The following is a 22,644-nucleotide window of genomic DNA, read 5'->3' on the forward strand; positions in this document are numbered from 1 at the left end:
GGTGGATAAAGGCGATACTCCATGATTGCGATTAATAAAGATTCATTTCTGTTATTCGATGTTAAGAAAATTACCTCAGTAAATAATAATATGAGCCGTGCCATGAGAAAACCAACATAGTGTGTTTGCGACCAGTATGGATCCAGACCAGCCTGCGCATCCGCGCAGTCTGGTCAGGATCCATGCTGGCCGCTAATGGTTTCTCTAATAACAATAGTCTTTGAAAGCGCAGGCTGTTCTGGATCCATGCTGGTCGCAAACCCACTATGTTGGTTTTCTCATGGCACGGCTCATATATTCCTCGTTAAGTCGGCATTGAACAACACTAAAGGACGCGGTCACGCTTTTCACGGACGATTTTGATTGGTTCACTACTTTTTGATTTCTGTAATGTAACCAAACCACAAATATCGGCAAAATGTGCCAGAGTGCAGGGAACCAGACCTCTGGTATGCGACAATGTATGCAGGCTGTGTCCGATTCCGTATGATTTTAGTCCGGTCATTAGCATATTTTTTATCCATGTTATATATCAAGGGGAAGTTACTCTTTCAGTCCCAAACGAGATGGTTTGTTGTCACAAATATTTTTCGTTGTTTTATTTCGTGTTTATTGAAATCTATACGCTTGTTTTGATCACATATATCTTGGACATTATTTTCCATTTCAGGCGAAGTTTTTCAGTCAGAATGATATTGATTGTAAGTATTTTATCTTTGTTTTCTATCCTTGCTTACACACCTGTCAAATTACTAATTTGACCACACCCATAATTTATTTATTTTTATTTTTTTTTATTTCCCATTTAATGTCAAACCCTTTGTCAGGGACATAGACATGTAAACTCACTCTAGATGTAACCCACCCCGTAGAGAGAGGCAATGTGTGGATTTTAAGTGTCTTGCCTAAGGACACAACCTAATGGCTGTGGTAGGGCTCGAACTCACGACCCTCTGGTCATGAAGCAAATGCGTTAACCACTGCATTATAATCCGGCTCCATTTGTAGGTTTTAAAAATTTACTTTGAAATTTATGATATTTTTGATATGCTGCAGTATATCAAGTAGAATATTTTCTGCATGATTTGTCATCTTTGTCAGCATGGTCAGTAAGGCAGACCTGTGCACCAACATTTATACATGTATCTGATTTTGGTCATCACTGACTGGTATGAGCACAGACACTTGGGGGTCAGAACCTGACCCCCCGCCCAAGCCAACCTTCAGCCTATATATTTTCGCCTTTTAAATCAAGCACATGTCTCGATCATACAGCAACTTCTGTTACCATTCCAATATGTTAAAAAATCTCCCAATTACTATCAATGCGTGAAAAAACTAAAGACAACTTACTTCGAGCATTTTCAACACAAAATAGCTTGTCCAAGGAATAGGAGAATAGATCCCAGCTTGATGTTGTGCAGTCAAATTTACTACACATAGCAGGGACACAGACGTTATCGTTAGTGGTTATAATAAAAATACTCACACATTACGTCAACTGCAGCAATGGCTGAGAGAGTACAGACGCTGGTTCTGAATGCTTTTTTGGGGCAGGGCCGCGGGTTCGCTCTGGGCTTTCTTTCTTTTCATTTTTTAATATTAATATTTTCATTTTCTTTTTATTCTCAATATATTCTCAAGATATAAATCATTTAAAAACAGAAAAAAAGATGGCTCATAGCGTGGAGCAAACCCGCGGCCCTGCCCAAAGATAGGCTCACAGAACCAGCGCCTGTACTCTCTCGGCCATCACGGCAGTTGACATTACTACCGAGTATTTTTATTAGGGGGAGGGGTGCTGACCCCCAAGTGTCTGTGAGAATGAGGTGAACACTGGTGAATGAGTGATTCTCCATATCGACCTTATAGGATAAATCCCATTTTCCGGTATTAGCCACCAATAAATAGGGATTTACAGTGAGGAGGGTGTCAAACATTACACTATATAGCGGTAGTCCAACTCCAACTAATTTGACGCGATCCTAGGAAATATTGAGATAATTTTTTTTTCATATGGGCATTATCCCCGCTCACGTCAAACACTCAGAAGACCAAAATAGTGTAAGCAGTCTCCAATGATATACTCATCGCTGCTGACCTTTTGCATGCTATATGTTTAAATGCCGGTTATTTTTAACGAATTGGACATAAATTCAAATAAAACTTATACATGTATCGAAATGGGATTCAATTCCTCATTGATTTATGTAAACAAAATATCAAATAATACCGAAAATTATGAGCTTTCTGGTGATTTATTACTCATATTACTCAGGTGAGCGATCCAGGGTCATCATGACCCTCTTGTACAAGTTCTTTTAACCATTTGTAAATAAAGTACAAACTGCGCTATGAAAAAAGTCGCCTTTAAATTTGGAGCTTTCTGTTGACATATTGTGTACATAGTCTGGAAATGTTACTTATTTAAGGTATTAGGCCCCTAATAGCAATATTTAAAAAATGGCATTTGCTTGGTATATTCTTACGGTTGACTGTGCTTTGCACTTATATGCAAATTTTTAAAAACTTTTACCGTGCCGTTTTTTTTATAAATTTTGTGTAATTTATGGTACTTCCTAAAGCTCAAGTAGAGACAAATTTCAAAGTGGTGGCCTTTATCCTAAACGTTTTCAGAGAATTTATTATTCCACTATTTTTTATGAAAGAAACATCAAACTATTGGTAAACAATCATAAAACTTACTGCCCATGAACAGACTCAATCAAACCGAGTCTGCAATTTTCACTTTTTGCCTCGTTCTCGATGCTTCCGAGGGATCTAATTTCCAGATTTTATTAAAATAAAAACTGTCAGTATCATTTTTTCTAGGGTGCCTCACGTAAACAGATTTAATCAGACAGAATTCCAACTCCAATATCGAAAAACTATGGTTGAATCCTGTGGGTCTGTTTTGAATTTTGCTCACTTCATTCAAAAATAACCTTGGGGCAGAAGTAAAACCTACCTACATTTCTTCCACAATATGTAATCTAAAGAATGAAGGCAAATTAGAGAACTTTTACCGCATGTAACTTAGTATTTTTAAAGATGTCTAACTCTACCCCTTCTGTTTCACAGGTAAATTCACTTTTAACAGCATGAAATCGCATATCAAATGAATTTTTTTCCATTTTTGTTCAATAAATCAATAACAAGTCTTGAAAGAAGTAAAAACTTACTAGAAAAAAGAAAAACAATGAAAAAAAAATTTGGTCCCAGTAGGGCTTGAACCTACTCCCCACCCCCCACCTTCCCTGAAAATTGCTGTCAAAGTAGGTATATGGTAGGAATTGAATACTCTTCAAAAAGGAGGTACTCTATTATGGACCTAATACCTTAAAACAGATAAAAATGTATCTTTAATTTAAAGCAAATAAAAATGCTTTACTCATTAAGTGAGTCATTTAACACTTAATACTTCTTGGTCTATAAATGAAATAAAATAATTTTATTTTCCATTCACTATCACATTATAACTATGATAAGGCAATTATAGATGGCAAACTTCACAATATGAGCCACGCCATGGGAAAACCAACAAAGTGCATTTGCGACCAGCATGGATCTAGACCAGCCTGCACATTCGCGCAGTCTGGTCAGGATCCATGCTGTTCGCTATTGGTTTCTGTCATAGCAATAGGCTTTGAAAGTGAACCGCATGGATCCTGACCAGACTGCGTGAATGCACAGGCTAGTCTGGATCCATGCTGGTCGCAAAGCCACTATGTTGATTTTCTCATGGCGTGGCTCATATTTTTTTCTTTCAAAGTAGGAACTCCTCATCAAATGTATTCATATATACCAATTGTATAAAACAGTTCAAATATGTAGGTAATGCTACATTCATTATTAGATATAATTCAATCACTGTGGATTAGTTGTAAGAAAAGCTTCCAGTTATTCAGCTGCAGACATCAGGAAATTTGGAAAAAATGGCTGAGTATTAGGTCCAGCAATGTTTAAAAATCTACCAGGCCGAGAAAAGAATATGCCAGACCGAAAAAATGTCATTGCACCACATATGTTGCTTTTCTCCATCATATACGAGCAAGACGCCATTTTCAATCCATTTCTCATTAAATGTTTGGTCAACACTTTCTTTTCACTACGATTGTCGGGCGTTACTGAAAATTTACATTTTTTATAGGTTCTGCCCCGGCATAATATGTTAGTGGCACCATTTTGATGTGTTGTCTTGAGATGTTGCGGTTCTCTGGGGCCTGGTGGGGGGTGGGTATGATAAATGCTGGTCAGTCGGACCGCATCTGGATTATGAATCAGCAGACCGAGTCAAAATTTTCCAGTCATGTCCACCAGACCAACAACTTTCTGTTTAGCTGTAATGCACATTTATAAATACTTGTATTCATAAATGTCCAAAACATTGCAGAATGATACTTTAATTTCACTCGGGTAATGATTACATTTTACTCGTATTTTATCATAGATTCCTTGTGTAAAATCTCTAACTTTAAACTAAAATAAAGGTATTAAATACATATGATATTTCAATGGAACTTCAAAGTTTTGTTGTTTGTAGCATCATCTGTAGCATGTGCAGTGAAAAATCTTAATATGATATCTTAAATAGTGTGATACTTACTTCTAAAGTCACTATAATTTTATGTTCATTGTAAATATACATTATTATACCCAAGTGGATACTGGCAGGACTACTCGAAAATGTAGCTCTCTTATTAGTCAGTTAGAACCCCTAATGTATGGTGATATCATGATAAAGTTATGAATAGCTGTCTCTTTTTTCCAGTGTTCAAGGAATGTTTCTTCTTCATCGCAAAGCGAGGGTATACGACTAGTGAACAAGAGATGGGAACCATCATGAGGTCCTTGTCATACAGTCCGACAGAAGAGGAAATACATAACTACTTTCAGAAATATGTGAAAGGTTTGTTTTTGCAATATGGTTTGTTAAAACTTTGTAGTGTAAATTTTACTGCAAACCATTGCACAATGTACTAATTTACATTTCTCCACTATAGGACTTTTTTTTTATGAATGAAAACATTATATTTTATCTGGAATAACCCATGCAGTTATGTTTATTCCAGATTTTACACATGAAATTTGAATTTTAGTACAAGGGTGGGAGGGGAGAATATCTCACCCGAACACGAGAAAAGTTTAAGACCGTTCTTTAATTTTTTAATAAATAACATATCGGTATTACCAAATATCTGAGAATATTGTTACTTGGCTTTTCTATTATAATACATATTTTTCCTGTTTTTTGTATCTGATATTTTTGGCCCATTTTTTGTTAAATGCCAAATAGTGGTGTTCTAAAGATAGTACAAGAGTTAGCATAGCGACTGATAGTTTTGAAGCTTTTTTATTTTATTTCTTAAAGCTGCTCGCCCGCACAAAGGTTTATGGATTTACCGCACTGTATGGTTACCGGTATATAGGAAAAAGTAAAGCGTTGCAAACGGTTTATTAATTTTCGGTATATAGCCATATAGTGCTGTGAATCCGCAAACTTGTTTTCATCAGCAATTTTCTCAAAAATGCTACGTAGATTTTCGCTTATTTTGTTGATTATACCTTTTCATTTTATATTCTTGTTACAAAAATGTTGCTTTTGGGAAATTTAATTTTTTTCAACCAAACTGAAGGCGAGCAGCTATAAAGGACATGCAAGAAGATTCTCTGTGCTAAATTTTATTCCATGATACATCTTTAATGTATATATATGCGTTTTTTTTTTTTTGTTATTGCAGATGGAAAGATAGATTTTGCATCGTTTTTGGAAGTGATGCATGAACACAATACAAAGGAAAATGCCATAAGGGAGATAACCAATGCTTTCAGAGGTAAATGTCCCATATTTTCTTTATACATTGCAATTATTGGTATTTTAAAGGGAGTTAATCACTTCTTTCAGACTTTTATGACTTTTATGTTCAACTGGGAGTTAATCAGTGTCTTCAAAAGGAGATTCTTTTCTCATTCTGGTATTTGTATTGTAACAGTTTTTTAGCTCAACTATTCGAAGAATAGGGGAGCTATCCTACTCGCCCTGGCGTCTGCGTGAGCGTTATCGTTAGCGTGAACATGAGCGTCACACAGATGTTAAAGTTTGCGTACCACCCCAAATATTTTCAAAGTCCATTGAGATATTGCTTTCATATTTTGCATACTTGTTTACCATCATGACCCGAGTCTGTAAAAAAGAGGAGGCAACTCTATGAAGCATTTTGACTGAATTCTGTCCCCTTTTCTACTTAGAATAAATGTTAAAGTTTGCGTACCACCCCAAATATTTTCAAAGTCCATTGAGGTATTGCTTTCATATTTTGCATACTTGTTTACCATCATGACCCCAGTCTGTAAAAAGGAGGAGGCGACTCTATCAAGCATTTTGACTGAATTATGGCCCCTTTTCGACTTGGAATAAATGTTAAAGTTTGCGTACCACCCCAAATATTTTCAAAGTCCATTGAGATATTGCTTTCATATTTTGCATCCGTGTTTACCATCATGACCCCAGTCTGTTAAAAGGAGGCAACTCTATCAAGCATTTTGACTGAATTATGGCCCCTTTTCTACTTAGAATAAATGTTAAAGTTTGCGTACCACCCCAAATATTTTCAAAGTCCATTGAGATATTGCTTTCATATTTTGCATACTTGTTTACCATCATGACCCAAGTCTGTAAAAAGGAGGAGGCAACTCTATCAAGCATTTTGACTGAATTATGGCCCCTTTTCTACTTAGAATAAATGTTAAAGTTTGCGTACCACCCCAAATATTTTCAAAGTCCATTGAGATATTGCTTTCGTATTTTGCATACTTGTTTACCATCATGACCCCTGTCTGTAAAAAAGGAGGAGGCAACTCTATCAAGCATTTTAACTGAATTATGGCCCCTTTTCGACTTAGAATATGCTTATAGTAATGTTAAAGTTTTACTCATTGCTTATATTATACTATCAAGCACTGAGAATAGTCGAGCACGCTGTCCACTGACAGCTCTTGTCATTCAAATTGTCACAGAAAAGTGATTATTGATTTCAAAACAGTTTTATTCATTCGAGTGCTCTACAAATAGTATGTGTACATAGGAATATAAGGGATGATATAAATACAATTGAAATTCTATCTCGACCTCAGGCTTATCACAAAGTTCCGGCTATCTTGAAGACTTTTTCAAGTCCTGTCCCAAAAACACCTTCACAAAATATCACTTTAAATCAAATTTCGGTTCTCTTCAGGGTTGCCACTTACTTTGAAAAGTCAGGAAATTTTTTTTTTTCAAGGTCAGTGAATTGTCAGGGAAGTTTTGATAATGGTCAGTGAAAAATGAGATATTAGAGAAGTCAGTGAAAAGTCAGGGAAAAATGAAATTCTAGGTTGATGTTTAAAATTTTCAGTGGCTATCACAGTTTTCAAGCAGTATTTATAAGTATTTTCATACACATTTTGGTGTAAATTAGTCCAGTCAAGCCGGGTCAATTATTGTTACTGACTACATCATCATTATAATGTTTGCACTAATATATTTTGGTAGTTGTTAATGAAAGTTTGTTATATCTGAAACAGAATAAATACAAAAGGGTGGATTGGACGGCTGTTGGGGAGGAGGAGGCCAAAAAATGTGGTGGTATTGGTCTGGGAAAAATATGGTTTAGTCAGGGAAATGTCATGGAAAGGTCAGGGAATTTAATTTTCTCAACTAAGTAAGTGGCAACCCTGAATTCTTGAAGTAAAAGTTTTGATCCCGTGTAATTTGAGGTACCGAGTATCAACTGTATTATCCAATCTGCAGGAGTGTAATCCTCTGTATTTTGTTGACCTATCTTGTCAGTAAGAAAGTTAAAGATCAGACACAACATTTGGATATAGACAGTAAAATAGATTCAAGGGAGATAATTTCGTATTTATAAATATGTCCGTAACAAACAAAGTTACTGCTCTTAAGACTGCTTGTGACACTTGTGACAGTCAGGCGTGCAGGGATTCCATGATTAACACATTTGCAGTTTTGGATTTTCTGTGTTTTAAGAAGATGAATTTAACACTTATGCATAAAAAGGTAGTTTTAAAGCTTTACAAGGGCTTACGGTGTCCTCCAAAAAATGATACTAGTAGCCAACTTTAGAACCTATGGAAAAAATAAAAGACAAAACTCTTTCTTTGTCATGTTTTTTTCTGGATTTATTACCTATTATCACTCAAAGTCTTTTGTCAGGCTTTATTTTTGCATTTTAGCACATGACAAAGAAGGTAGAGGGTATGTGCAGACAAATGAAGTGAAGAATGTTTTGTTGAACCTTGGTGAGGGCCTGACACGTAGAGAAGGTAAGAAAACAACATTTAAGTAACATACCTTAAGATTTGTTTTAAAATTTTCAAAATGAAGAAGTCATTTCTATGAAATTGTAAATAAAAAGAAAAATCAACTCCATTCTGTAAGTTCTAGAATTTATTCACTTCCATAAGTTCTAGAAATTAATCAGTTTCATGAAATCTAAAAAGTATTCAGTTCCATGAGGTAGAAAGAATTTAGTTCCACGATGTATATAGAGTATATCTTTCATGAGGTCTAGAAAGAATTTAGTTCCACGCTGTATATAGAGTATATCTTTCATGAGGTCTAGAAAGAACTTAGTTCCACGCTGTATATAGAGTATATCTTTCATGAGGTCTAGAAAGAACTTAGTTCCACGCTGTATATAGAGTATATCTTTCATGAGGTCTAGAAAGAATTTAGTTCCACGCTGTATATAGAGTATATCTTTCATGAGGTCTAGAAAGAATTTAGTTCCACGCTGTATATAGAGTATATCTTTCATGAGGTCTAGAAAGAATTTAGTTCCATATCTGAAAAATGTCCGAAATACGGTCAAGTTCAGCAATGAATACTGGCTGCCTTTACATTTATTGAATCAACTTAAGTTTATTTCAATATATCATATATTATGAATAAGTGTAATAAAAATCATCGAAACTACATTTACATGCAGCTGGCAGGGATATGTATGACATGATAACAGATTACGGAGAGCGTCTCCTCTATGCACTTTTTATGTGTCAAACAAGTAGAGAGCAGGTTGCCTGAGGGGATGATCCATATAAACCTTTATCTTCTCGTTTTTTTTTACACATTTTGTTTAGATAACTGTAGGCATTAGCGGACAATTTGTCATACCATCGTATTATATACTTGTATGTTAAACTATTTACGAAATGACTGTAACAAACTTTGAACATTTTATCAGCTATTAAATGTAACAAGAATAATCACGCGGTAATTGAGTAAAAGATTAAAAAGCTCTTTTCAGTCAATATCAGTCGAACAAAGCAATTTGTGAGAATAAAGTAACCAATTACTAATACCTGTACGAAATAACCGTCACAGACCATGTATTTAACAAGTCTTTGGCGTTCATTAATTTGGTATCGAATGGAAGAATGGGCATTAATGTAATTACGACTTCCGGAATCAGAATTTTGCAAATATAAGAACCTTTGCAAATTAAAATTTCTGACCCTCCTGTTGCGAATTCATAAATCCGCGGAATAATCCAGGGTGTGGGAATTCAAGAAATAAAAATCACGCAAATATAAAGTGATTTACAGTATTCATTTCCATGTGGTTTAGAAAGTGTTCAGTTCCATGAGGTCTAGAAAGTATTCAGTTATGTGGAGTCAGAACATTTTCAGTTCCCAAAGGTCTAGAAAGTATTCAGTTCCATAAGTTCTAAAAAGTATTCATTTCCATTTGGTCTAGGAGGTATTCAGTTCCATGAGTTCTAGAAAGTATTCAGTTCCATGAGTTCTAGAAATTATTCAGTTCTATGGGGTCTATAAAGTATTCAGTTCCATGGGATCTAGAAAGTAATCAATTCAGTGGGGTCTAGAACATTTTCAGTTCACAAAAGTCTAGAAAGTACTCAAGATTCATGGGATCTTGAAATTATTCAGTTCCGTTGGGTCTAGACAGAATTCACTTCTATAAATTCTAGAAAGTATTCAGTCTCATGGGGTCTAGGCAAGTGTTAGATTCCATTAGGTCTAGAAAGTATTCAGTTCCATGGTGTCTAGAAAATATTCAATTCCATAAAATGTAAAAAGTATTCAGCCCCATGGGGTGTAGGAAGTGTTCAGTTCGTGCCATGGGGTCTAAAAATATTCATTTCCATTAGGTCCAGAAAACATTCAGTTTCATAGGGTCTAGAAAGTATTCAGTTCCATGAAATGTAGAAGGTATTTAGTCCCATGAGGTGTAGAAAGTTTTCAGTTACATGGGGGTCTAAAATATTTGTTTCCATTAGGTCCAGAATGTATTCAGTTCCATAAGGTCCAGAAAGTATTTTGTTCCGGTAGGTCAAGAAAATATATTTCCATGAAATTTAGAAGTTTTCAGTTCCATTAGGTCTAGAACGTATTCAGTTCCATGAGGTCAACAAAATATTTAGTTCCACGGGGTCGAAAAGGTATTCAGTTATATGGGGTATAGAAACTATTCCTTCTTGCAAGTACAAATGTATTCATTTGCATGTCGTTAAGGAAGTCTTCAGTTCCATTAATTGAGTCATGGGAAGTATTCAGTTGTTGCGGGAGAAGAATTATTTCCTAGGTTCTAGAAAATATTCAGTTCCATTCATAGTATTTATTTCAATGAGTTCTACACAATATTTTGTTATCCCCCGACGAAAGTCGGAGGGATATAGTTTTGGCGTTGTCCGTCCGTCCGTCCGGAGCCATATCTAGGAAATGGTTGGGAATATTTATTTAAAACTTCATATACCTGTTCACCACTATGAGTTCTTGCGGCCCGTCAAGTTTCAGTCAGATTGCCCAAGTAACACCAGAGTTATGGCCCTTAGAAGTTTCTAGTGTTAACTATATAGGGTACTATAAATATGGCAATTTCTGCATCATAACTTTTGATATATTTGACCTTGAACTATGAAACTTTAACAGAATTTAGAGCACTATAATGTGGTTGTGCACACACAATTTCGTATGGATTTCTTTTGTAACTGCAGAGTTATTGCCCTTTAATTGTCTAAAAATCCACATATTTGTACATAACAAACTTGACATTTGGCAGAATTTCATTAAATTTCTTTCATTATTTTCTGTGAACATTTATTATAAACATGTGAAGTTGCGCACCCACACCTGGTCGCCCACTTGCCTTGGTCACCCGGGTGACCCCGGGGTCAAAATTGACCCCGCCCCAGGGGTCACTTGATTTTACATAGGAAAATCTTTAAAAATCTTCTTCTCAAAAACCAGAAGCGCTAGAGCTTAGATATTTGACTTGTAGCATTGCCTAGTGGACCTCTACTAAAATTATTCAAATCATGACCCCGGGGTCAAAATTGACCCCGCCCCATGGGTCACTTGATTTTACATAGGAAAATCTTCAAAAATTTTCTAAAAATAAACCAGAAGGCCTAGAGCTTAGATATTTCACATGTAGCATTACCTAGTAGACCTCTACAAAATTTGTTCAAATCATGACCCCAGGGTCAAAATTGACCCTGCCCCAGGGGTCACTTGATTTTACATAGGAAAATCTTCAAAAATTTTCTCAAAATAAACCAGAAGGCCTAGAGCTTAGATATTTCACATGTAGCATTGCCTAGTGGACCTCTACAAAATTTGTTCAAATCATGACCCCTGGGGTCAAAATTGACCCCGCTTCAGGGTCACTTGATTTTACATAGGAAAATCTTCAAAAATTTTCTAAAAATAAACCAGAAGGCCTAGATCTTAGATATTTGACATGTAGCATTGCCTAATAGACTTCTACAAAATTTGTTCAAATCATGACCCCCAGGGTCAAAATGACCCCGCCCCATGAGGTTACTTCATTGTACATAGAAAAATCTTCAAAATTTTCTAAAAATAAACCAGAAGGCCTAGAGCTTAGATATTTCACGTGCAGCATTGCCTAGTGGACCTCTACAAAAATTGTTCAGATCATGACCCCTGGGGTCAAAATTGACCCAGCCCCAGGGGTCACTTGATTTTACTTAGGAAAATCATTAAAAATTTTCTAAAAATAAACCAGAAGGCCTAGAGCTTAGATATTTCACATGTAGCATTGCCTAGTGGACCTCTACAAAATTTGTTCAAATCATGACCCCTGGGGTCAAAATTGACCCAGCCCTAGGGGTCACTTGATTTTACTTAGGAAAATCATTAAAAATTTTCTTAAAATAAACCAGAAGGCCTAGAGCTTAGATATTTCACATGTAGCATTGCCTAGTGGACCTCTACAAAATTTATTCAAATCATGACCCCTGGGTCAAAATTGACCCCGCTCCAGGGGTCACTTGATTTTACATAGAAAAATCTTCAAAAAATTTCTAAAAATAAACTAGAAGGCCTAGATCTTAGATATTTGACATGTAGCATTGCCTAGTAGACTTCTACAAAATTTATTCAAATCATGACCCCCGGGGTCAAATTGACCCAGCCCCATGGGGTTACTTGATTGTACATAGAAAAATCTTCAAAATTTTCTAAAAATAAACCAGAAGGCCTAGAGCTTAGATATTTCACATGTAGCATTGGCTAGTGGACCTCTACAAAATTGGTTCAATCTTGACCCCCCCAGGGTCAAATTGACCCAGCCCCAGGGGTTACTTGATTGTACATAGGGAAATCTTCATAAATTTGCTAAAAATAAACCAGAAGGCCTAGATCTTAGATACTTGATATGTAACATTTCCTAGTAGACCTCTACAAAGTTTGTTCAAATCATGACCCCAGGGTCAAAATTGACCCTGCCCCAGGGGTCACTTGATTTTACATAGGAAAATCTTCAGAAGTTTTCTCAAAATAAACCAGAAGGCCTAGAGCTTAGATATTTCACATGTAGCATTGCCTAGTGGACCTCTACAAAATTTGTTCAAATCATGACCCCCGGGGTCAAAATTGACCCCGCTTCAGGGGTCACTTGATTTTACATAGGAAAATCTTCAAAAATTTTCTAAAAATAAACCAGAAGGCCTAGATCTTAGATATTTGACCTGTAGCAATGCCTAATAGACTTCTACAAAATTTGTTTCAAATCATGACCCCCGGGTCAAAATGACCCCGCCCCATGAGGTTACTTCATTGTACATAGAAAAATCTTCAAAATTTTCTAAAAATAAACCAGAAGGCCTAGAGCTTAGATATTTCACATGCAGCATTGCCTAGTGGACCTCTACAAAAATTTTTCAAATCATGACCTCTGGGGTCAAAATTGACCCAGCCCCAGGGGTCACTTGATTTTACTTAGGAAAATCATTAAAAATTTTCTAAAAATAAACCAGAAGGCCTAGAGCTTAGATATTTCACATGTAGCATTGCCTAGTGGACCTCTACAAAATTTTTTTCAAATCATGACCCCTGGGGTCAAAATTGACCCAGCCCTAGGGGTCACTTGATTTTACTTAGGAAAATCATTAAAAATTTTCTTAAAATAAACCAGGAGGCCTAGAGCTTAGATATTTCACATGTAGCATTGCCTAGTGGACCTCTACAAAATTTATTCAAATCATGACCCCTGGGTCAAAATTGACCCCGCTCCAGGGGTCACTTGATTTTACATAGGAAAATCTTTAAAAATCTTCTTCTCAAAAACCAGAAGCGCTAGAGCTTAGATATTTGACTTGTAGCATTGCCTAGTGGACCTCTACTAAAATTATTCAAATCATGACCCCGGGGTCAAAATTGACCCCGCCCCATGGGTCACTTGATTTTACATAGGAAAATCTTCAAAAATTTTCTAAAAATAAACCAGAAGGCCTAGAGCTTAGATATTTCACATGTAGCATTACCTAGTAGACCTCTACAAAATTTGTTCAAATCATGACCCCAGGGTCAAAATTGACCCTGCCCCAGGGGTCACTTGATTTTACATAGGAAAATCTTCAAAAATTTTCTCAAAATAAACCAGAAGGCCTAGAGCTTAGATATTTCACATGTAGCATTGCCTAGTGGACCTCTACAAAATTTGTTCAAATCATGACCCCTGGGGTCAAAATTGACCCCGCTTCAGGGGTCACTTGATTTTACATAGGAAAATCTTCAAAAATTTTCTAAAAATAAACCAGAAGGCCTAGATCTTAGATATTTGACATGTAGCATTGCCTAATAGACTTCTACAAAATTTGTTCAAATCATGACCCCCAGGGTCAAAATGACCCCGCCCCATGAGGTTACTTCATTGTACATAGAAAAATCTTCAAAATTTTCTAAAAATAAACCAGAAGGCCTAGAGCTTAGATATTTCACGTGCAGCATTGCCTAGTGGACCTCTACAAAAATTGTTCAGATCATGACCCCTGGGGTCAAAATTGACCCAGCCCCAGGGGTCACTTGATTTTACTTAGGAAAATCATTAAAAATTTTCTAAAATAAACCAGAAGGCCTAGAGCTTAGATATTTCACATGTAGCATTGCCTAGTGGACCTCTACAAAATTTGTTCAAATCATGACCCCTGGGGTCAAAATTGACCCAGCCCTAGGGTCACTTGATTTTACTTAGGAAAATCATTAAAAATTTTCTTAAAATAAACCAGAAGGCCTAGAGCTTAGATATTTCACATGTAGCATTGCCTAGTGGACCTCTACAAAATTTATTCAAATCATGACCCCTGGGTCAAAATTGACCCCGCTCCAGGGGTCACTTGATTTTACATAGAAAATCTTCAAAAAATTTCTAAAAATAAACTAGAAGGCCTAGATCTTAGATATTTGACATGTAGCATTGCCTAGTAGACTTCTACAAAATTTGTTCAAATCATGACCCCCGGGTCAAATTGACCCCGCCCCATGGGGTTACTTGATTGTACATAGAAAAATCTTCAAAATTTTCTAAAAATAAACCAGAAGGCCTAGAGCTTAGATATTTCACATGTAGCATTGGCTAGTGGACCTCTACAAAATTGGTTCAATCTTGACCCCCCCAGGGTCAAATTGACCCAGCCCCAGGGGTTACTTGATTGTACATAGGGAAATCTTCATAAATTTGCTAAAAAATAAACCAGAAGGCCTAGATCTTAGATACTTGATATGTAACATTTCCTAGTAGACCTCTACAAAGTTTGTTCAAATCATGACCCCAGGGTCAAAATTGACCCTGCCCCAGGGGTCACTTGATTTTACATAGGAAAATCTTCAGAAGTTTTCTCAAAATAAACCAGAAGGCCTAGAGCTTAGATATTTCACATGTAGCATTGCCTAGTGGACCTCTACAAAATTTGTTCAAATCATGACCCCCGGGGTCAAAATTGACCCCGCTTCAGGGGTCACTTGATTTTACATAGGAAAATCTTCAAAAATTTTCTAAAAATAAACCAGAAGGCCTAGATCTTAGATATTTGACCTGTAGCAATGCCTAATAGACTTCTACAAAATTTGTTCAAATCATGACCCCCGGGGTCAAAATGACCCCGCCCCATGAGGTTACTTCATTGTACATAGAAAAATCTTCAAAATTTTCTAAAAATAAACCAGAAGGCCTAGAGCTTAGATATTTCACATGCAGCATTGCCTAGTGGACCTCTACAAAAATTTTTCAAATCATGACCTCTGGGGTCAAAATTGACCCAGCCCCAGGGGTCACTTGATTTTACTTAGGAAAATCATTAAAAATTTTCTAAAAATAAACCAGAAGGCCTAGAGCTTAGATATTTCACATGTAGCATTGCCTAGTGGACCTCTACAAAATTTTTTTCAAATCATGACCCCTGGGGTCAAAATTGACCCAGCCCTAGGGGTCACTTGATTTTACTTAGGAAAATCATTAAAAATTTTCTTAAAATAAACCAGGAGGCCTAGAGCTTAGATATTTCACATGTAGCATTGCCTAGTGGACCTCTACAAAATTTATTCAAATCATGACCCCTGGGTCAAAATTGACCCCGCTCCAGGGGTCACTTGATTTTACATAGAAAAATCTTCAAAAAATTTCTAAAAATAAACTAGAAGGCCTAGATCTTAGATATTTGACATGTAGCATTGCCTAGTAGACTTCTACAAAATTTGTTCAAATCATGACCCCCGGGGTCAAATTGACCCAGCCCCATGGGGTTACTTGATTGTACATAGAAAAATCTTCAAAATTTTCTAAAAATAAACCAGAAGGCCTAGAGCTTAGATATTTCACATGTAGCATTGCCTAATAGACTTCTACAAAATTTGTTCAATCTTGACCCCCCCAGGGTCAAATTGACCCAGCCCCAGGGGTTACTTGATTGTACATAGGGAAATCTTCATAAATTTGCTAAAAATAAACCAGAAGGCCTAGATCTTAGATATTTGATATGTAACATTTCCTAGTAGACTTCTACAAACTTTGTTCAAATCATGACCCCCGGGGTAAAATTGGCCCCGCCCCAGGGGTTACTTGATTGTACATTGGAAAATCTTCAAAATTTTCTAAAAATAAACCAGAAGGCCTAGAGCTTAGATATTTGACATGTAGCATTGCCTAGTGGACCTCTACAAAATTTGTTCAAATCTTGACCCCCCAGGGTCAAATTGACCCAGCCCCAGGGGTTACTTGATTGTACATAGGGAAATCTTCATAAATTTGCTAAAAATAAACCAGAAGGCCTAGATCTTAGATATTTGATATGTAACATTTCCTAGTAGACTTCTACAAACTTTGTTCAAATCATGACCCCCGGGGTAAAATTGGCCCCGCCCAAGGGGTTACTTGATTGTACATCGGAAAATCTTCCAACAAATTTCTAAAAATCATCAGTTTGACATTAGAAACATGTAGCTCATATTACTCTGGTGAGCGATCCAGGATCATCATGACCCTCTTGTTTTTCATTTTTAATTTTCCATCAATATTTATAATCAACATGTGAAATTTTATTTCCTCTCCAGTTCCCCCGCACCCCCACACCCTTAAAAAATAAATATATATACATATATATATTTCCATTTCTTTTTTTTCTTTTTTTTTTTAAATGTTCAAATCTTCAACATGTTAAGTTGTGACTGCACAAGCCTTGCCCTCAGTCATGTTCAAGATATCTTACCAGTGTTCTCATAAGGACATCTGTTTCTTTAAGTTCAAATGTACATGTTAAACAACAACACCTGGTGCCAAACCACTCAAAGACAATATTTCGTTCCAGTTAAACTTCAAGCTCATATTTCAATTAACTGCATTTAATTTTAAAAGCTAAGCTTATTACAGTAAGCATATCCCATTCAAACTAAATTCTTTAGTCAGGATCAAAGAATCATACATTTATTATGTACTCTTTAATTAAACATCTGTTTTCTGTTAAATTGATTTTGACTAATGAAATTATTTGCTTCTTATTAACATCCTTAACTTTTTGCCGGATATATTTTTTTGCCATTCCTCACCACAAACCCTTTCGGCGGGGGATACCAATTCATCGAATTTGCTTGTTCTGTCAGTAGTATTCATTCCCAAGAGTTATAGAAAATAATCAGTTCCATCCACAGGCACCAGTATCGGACCTGGGACAAAGAATATGGCCTTGTTTTTCATCGTAAATGAGTTCAAAATGAAAAATATGTAATGAAATATGACCCCCCCCCCCCCCCCCACAAATGATACATATGTCTACTGAAGGCCAGAATCTCGAGAATCGAGCCTGCGAGCAATGGGTTCACTTCCCATGCCGTTGTGAAATAAATTCTCTAGACATTTGAACAAACTACCTATCACTCTTTCACATGTACATTTAGCTACAAAATGAGACCGACCCCAAGTCTCTAGCCCTCCCCGTTCATGAAATATCTATCAGAAAACGAGTGACTTTCTGCTGCAAGTTCCAGGTAGATAGAAATGTGGCACAACGAAACGGTACGAAATCACGGACTAAAAGATGTTTGTCATACTAGCAAGGGTCAAATTCATTTGCCATTAATAACAAGTATTACTAAATATGTAAATGATGGCCACTCACCACCGTCAGTAGCATCTACTATATTTACTTTTTTATTTTTCCGTCGGTCTTTCAATTGTATTATCCGCCATTGAAACCGATACGATAATATCCGAGTAATTTTGCACGAAACGTTGCGATTCTGTCGGAGGTGTGTCGCTATTGGCCAATCAGAAATTGCGTTTAAAAATACCTAATGAATTTTGTTCAATGGCGTAGCATTCAGTTGAAAGACCGTGGAAAAATTTGAAATGCTAATATCGCGTGTTTGAGATGCAACTGACGATTGTGAGTGGCCCTAGTTTATGTATTTATTTATACTATTTAGTATTTTTTATTGAATTTGAGCCGTACTCGGCGGACAACCATACTTTAGTCTATGTTTACGTACCGATTCTTTGTGCCGCATTTTTATCTACCAGGGACTTTCAGCAGGAAATCACTCGTTTCCTGATAGATATTTCATGAACGGGAAGGGCTAGAGACTTTGGGTCGGTTTCATTTTGTAGCTAAATGTATACAGGAAAAAAGTGATAGGTAGTTTGTTTAATTGTCTAAAGAATTTATTTCACAACGGTCCGGGAAGTGAACCCATTGCTCGCAGGCTCGATTTTCGAGATTCTGGCCTTCAGTAGACATATGTATCTTTTGTAGGGGGGCATATTTCATTACATATTTTTCATTTTGAACTCATTTAGGATGAAAAACAAGGCCATATTCTTTGTCCCAGGTCCGATACTGGTGCCTGTGGTTCCATCCATAGTACATATATTTATTTTAGTTTTGTCAGTAGTATTATTTTCCATGAGTTCTATATAAAAATTCAGTTCCATCAGCAATATTCATTTCAGTACCATCAGTAGGATTCATTTCCATGAATTCCAGAAAACTTTCCATTCAAAGAGTTCTAGAAAGTATTCATTGCTACAAAAACATCAGTGTTATCTTTAAAGCATGTAGAAAAGGTTTTTACTTTGTTAGTAATGCAGTAGGAAAATGCTGTATAATTTTGATATTCCTTGTTATTGTTCTCTTTGACTTGCAACTTTTGAAAAATCTCATTCCACATTGTTAACTTTGTTTCATCAAAGCGGCCAAAACAGCCCATTGATAAATGATTGTAGAATATTAGTGTCTTATATTATTAGTAATATTAAAACCCATGACTAATAGTTTACTAGTCCTTTGATCTTTGCTTTCGCATCTGTCCGGTTCATTCAACGATAAACACAGTTCACATGGTGAAATTTTGATCTCTAGTCGACGTGAATGATTTCCATGAGGATCTGAAGAAGATCTTGCATCTGAAGTCATTTCTTGGACTAATGAAAGGAATAAAATCTGCGAGAAGATCCCTTGGAAGCAAAGAATGCATCCAAGCAAAATAATAGCAGACTCGGATTGATTGAGTCAGTTCACAAGGTGGCGGATAGTGCATTTTCCCACACGCCCTTTTAGCACCGGCTTAAGCGGAATTCTGTTACATAGATGTTGAATAAGCTCCGTGATCCCAAAGGACCAGAAAATATAACAACGCTGAATCCAAGTACGGGGATTATTTCTAGGGCCGCACCTCGGCACGTAAAGATTGCTGCTGTTTATTTATTTAATTGTTTGGTTTAACGTCGCACCGGTACAATTATAGGTCATATGGCGACGACTTTCCACCTTTGATAGTAGAGGAAATCCTCAGATGTCCCTTCGTGCAATCTTTCACCACGAGGGGGGCACCTGGTTAGAACCACCGACCTTCCGTAAGCCAGCTGGATAGCTTCCTCACATGAAGATTTCAACGAACCTACATCGATGAGGAGCAAGTGATTTGAAGTCAGCGACCTAACCACTCGGCCTCGGAGCCCCCCCTTTATAAGTTATCAGTCAGCTTTGCCTGTACTGTTAAGCAACCACTGTTTGTCCCTGTTACGATTGGGTGACTGCCGTTACGTGATGTTATAACCCAATGAATATGGCGACGAACCTGTTTTAAAATTCTTAAACAAATAAGAGATCTATCAATCGATTGATTTAAAATTGATTAACTTGAAAACATTTCTTAATTATTCAACACGTAGCGATCTTATTTCTAGCTTGTGGAACGTTTTTAGATTATTTGTTATTTTGTTAGTTGAGCGTGAACCAATCTTTATTTTATTGTGTTGACATGACGTCAAACCCCAAACAAAGATAACAACAAGCTTCAAATGGTGTAATGCGGCAGTATAAGGTTCCCCGTATTTGAATTCAGGTGTTATATTTTCTAGTACTTTGAAACAGTTGAGTCGATTCAAATTTACTATAAAAGCCGGTGCAAGGGGGCGTTAGGGATGTTGCACATTCCATTACCTCTCATGAACTCAGTGAAACTGAATCTGCTATTAGTTTGCTTGGTAGCGTTCTACGCTACCAAAGGATTTTCTTATGTATTTTATTATGAAAATAAATACATTTTTTTTTATTCCAGTGGAAGCGTTATTCAGAGATGGCGGAGTCAGTGGTGGGCAAATACGATACAGTGACTTCATAGACAATATAGCTCAACCCGTGCCAGACTATTGATAAAACTGACATTATTGACAGAGTTGACATTACTAATGAAGAAAAGAAAGAAAATGAAAATTCTTGAAATATATGGAAGTAAATATTGTAAGATTAAGACATACAAAAAGACACACGTGATGTAAAATGGATTCGTACCTTACATAAAATGAACACTTTAAAGTAAAGAATTAAGTGAATAGATGTATTAAGCAGAAATATTTATTAAGAAAGAAATCCAGAAACAAAGGCTGGTTGTTGTATTTACTGTGTAATGTTTATTGAAAGCACAGAATATAGTTTATGTTTTATGAAATTTTTGTGAAAACTCCTGACTAGTGAACTACAGCAAAAATTATTTTTTGATGGACTTTGTTTTGAAACAGATACATATTGTTGTACTGGGACAATATTTGCATTCAATTTTAGAGTGAATTTTGATAAAATAAAAAAATGAAGCGTAAAATGCAAATAACACATATCTATAGCCTTTATATTTCTGAAATGTTAAGTTTAAAAAAAAAAACTGTAATAAAATTAGAGGATTCTCTTCCCATTATTTTCTTTAATACTTAAACAGATATACAAGACGTACTTGTAATGCAGATTCCAAAATGTGATATTATATAAAGCTATACACAACGGGCATAGTCTTAAGTTATCAATACCCTATTCTTAAATTGTTTGCACAATTTGTGTTCTCAACTGTGCAAATATACAACTTTTGCATAATAGTTATATAGCTATATTGTCTGCATTTTGATCAAACATACAGCAGACTGAAATATCACAGGGAATACAAGTGCAGAAATTAAAGGCTTTTATTCACTTGTTTTAGGTTTTTATTGATGCAAGTCTTGAATATCGTTTGTGTACACTACAGTGCTCCCTCTCTACAGCGGCGCTCTGAGCAAGTACTTCCCTCCTTGCAACAACACTTGCTGCTGACTCTAAAATATGCTAATTGTTCTTTATTTTACCTCTCTGCAACAACTTCCTCCGAACATCAACCAAATATTCCGTCTCCTAAAAGGTGTTGGTTTAAAGAGGGAGCACTGTAGCTGTTGCATTTTATTTGGAAGCATTCCATTTATATTTTATTTACTTTGGCGAACTTCTTTTGGCTAAAATTTATTTGACATGTGATGTATTTTTGTGTTGAAATATTGAACATATCAGTTTTATAAAGAATATATTATTTGTTTGTATTTGTGTATTTTCTTTTCGTTTTTACATTATAGCTCACCGAAGCCAAAGGCTCATGGTGAGCTTTTATGACTGCTCAATGACCGTCGTGCGTCGCCCGTCCTTTAACATGTTCTGAAAGAAATTACACCAAACTTCAAAGGAATGATCCTTAGCTGCCCATCCCCTTCAAAAACCACAGGGCATAGGGCTTGTATATTAGGTATGTGACATTACCTAGTAGTCCTTTACCAAGATTATTCAAATTATAACCCTGGGATGAAAAGAGGCCTTGCCCCGGGGGTACTTAAGTTTAACATAGACTTGTATAGGACAAAAAACTTTGAAAAATCTTGTTTGAAACTGTAAGACCTATGCTTTTGATATTTGGTATAATGCATTGCCTTGCGGTCATCTACCAAGATTGTCCAAATTATCCCACTGGGTTGAAAAGAGACCCCCCAGGGGGTCCCAAGTTTTACATAGACTTATATAGGAAAAAACTTTAAAAATCTTCTCTCCTGAAACTTCAAGACATTATATTGGAAAGAACTTTAATAATCTTCTTGCCTGAAACTGCAAGGCATAGGCATTTGATATGTTGCATAGCCTAGTAATCCACTACCGAATTTGTTCAAATTATGCCCCTGAGGTTAAAAGAGGCCCTGCACTGGGATCCAAACTTTAACAAATATATTTACATAGGAAAAAAATCTTGTCTGAATGTTCAAGGCCTGGGCCTTTGATATTTGGTATGTAGCGTTGCGCAGTGGCTCTCTAACAAGATAGATCAAATAATGCCCCTGGGTTGAAAAAGGGCCCCGTCCTGGGGGTCACCTGTTATGTAGGAAAAACAACTTCAAAAAATTATTGGATCATATTTCCTAGGCAGTTTAATTATAATTACCTGATGACCCCAAGTGTTTAGGTGTCACCAGACTGAGACCTTGACTTACTGACCTACTTTTTTTTAAAATACAGCCTTGAAATTGGATGACATGTACAGTTTTGC

At 36.2% G+C, this 22,644-nt stretch overlaps 1 protein-coding gene across 1 annotated transcript; it reads left to right on the plus strand.

Moving 5' to 3' along the window:
- Nucleotides 1-461: 461 nt before the first annotated feature.
- On the plus strand, nt 462-21,655 carry LOC123542380 (calmodulin-like protein 4). The gene is made up of 6 exons (XM_053531909.1): nt 462-569; nt 671-701; nt 4,772-4,909; nt 5,742-5,834; nt 8,233-8,322; nt 20,374-21,655. Exons 1-6 carry the CDS (start codon nt 567-569, stop codon nt 20,466-20,468), a joined length of 450 nt encoding a protein of 149 aa, XP_053387884.1. The 5' UTR covers nt 462-566; the 3' UTR covers nt 20,469-21,655.
- The last annotated feature ends 989 nt before the right edge of the window (nt 21,656-22,644 follow it).

Source organism: Mercenaria mercenaria, chromosome 19, assembly GCF_021730395.1.
Source record: "Mercenaria mercenaria strain notata chromosome 19, MADL_Memer_1, whole genome shotgun sequence".
NCBI classification, from domain to species: Eukaryota; Metazoa; Mollusca; class Bivalvia; order Venerida; family Veneridae; genus Mercenaria; species Mercenaria mercenaria.

Bases quoted from the DNA above. Each gene is read 5' to 3' on its own strand.
- LOC123542380 (XM_053531909.1), top strand. The intron at 702-4,771 runs GTAAGTATTTTA...TCTTTTTTCCAG, and splicing joins CAGTCAGAATGATATTGATT to TGTTCAAGGAATGTTTCTTC. The intron at 8,323-20,373 runs GTAAGAAAACAA...TTTTTATTCCAG, and splicing joins GGGCCTGACACGTAGAGAAG to TGGAAGCGTTATTCAGAGAT.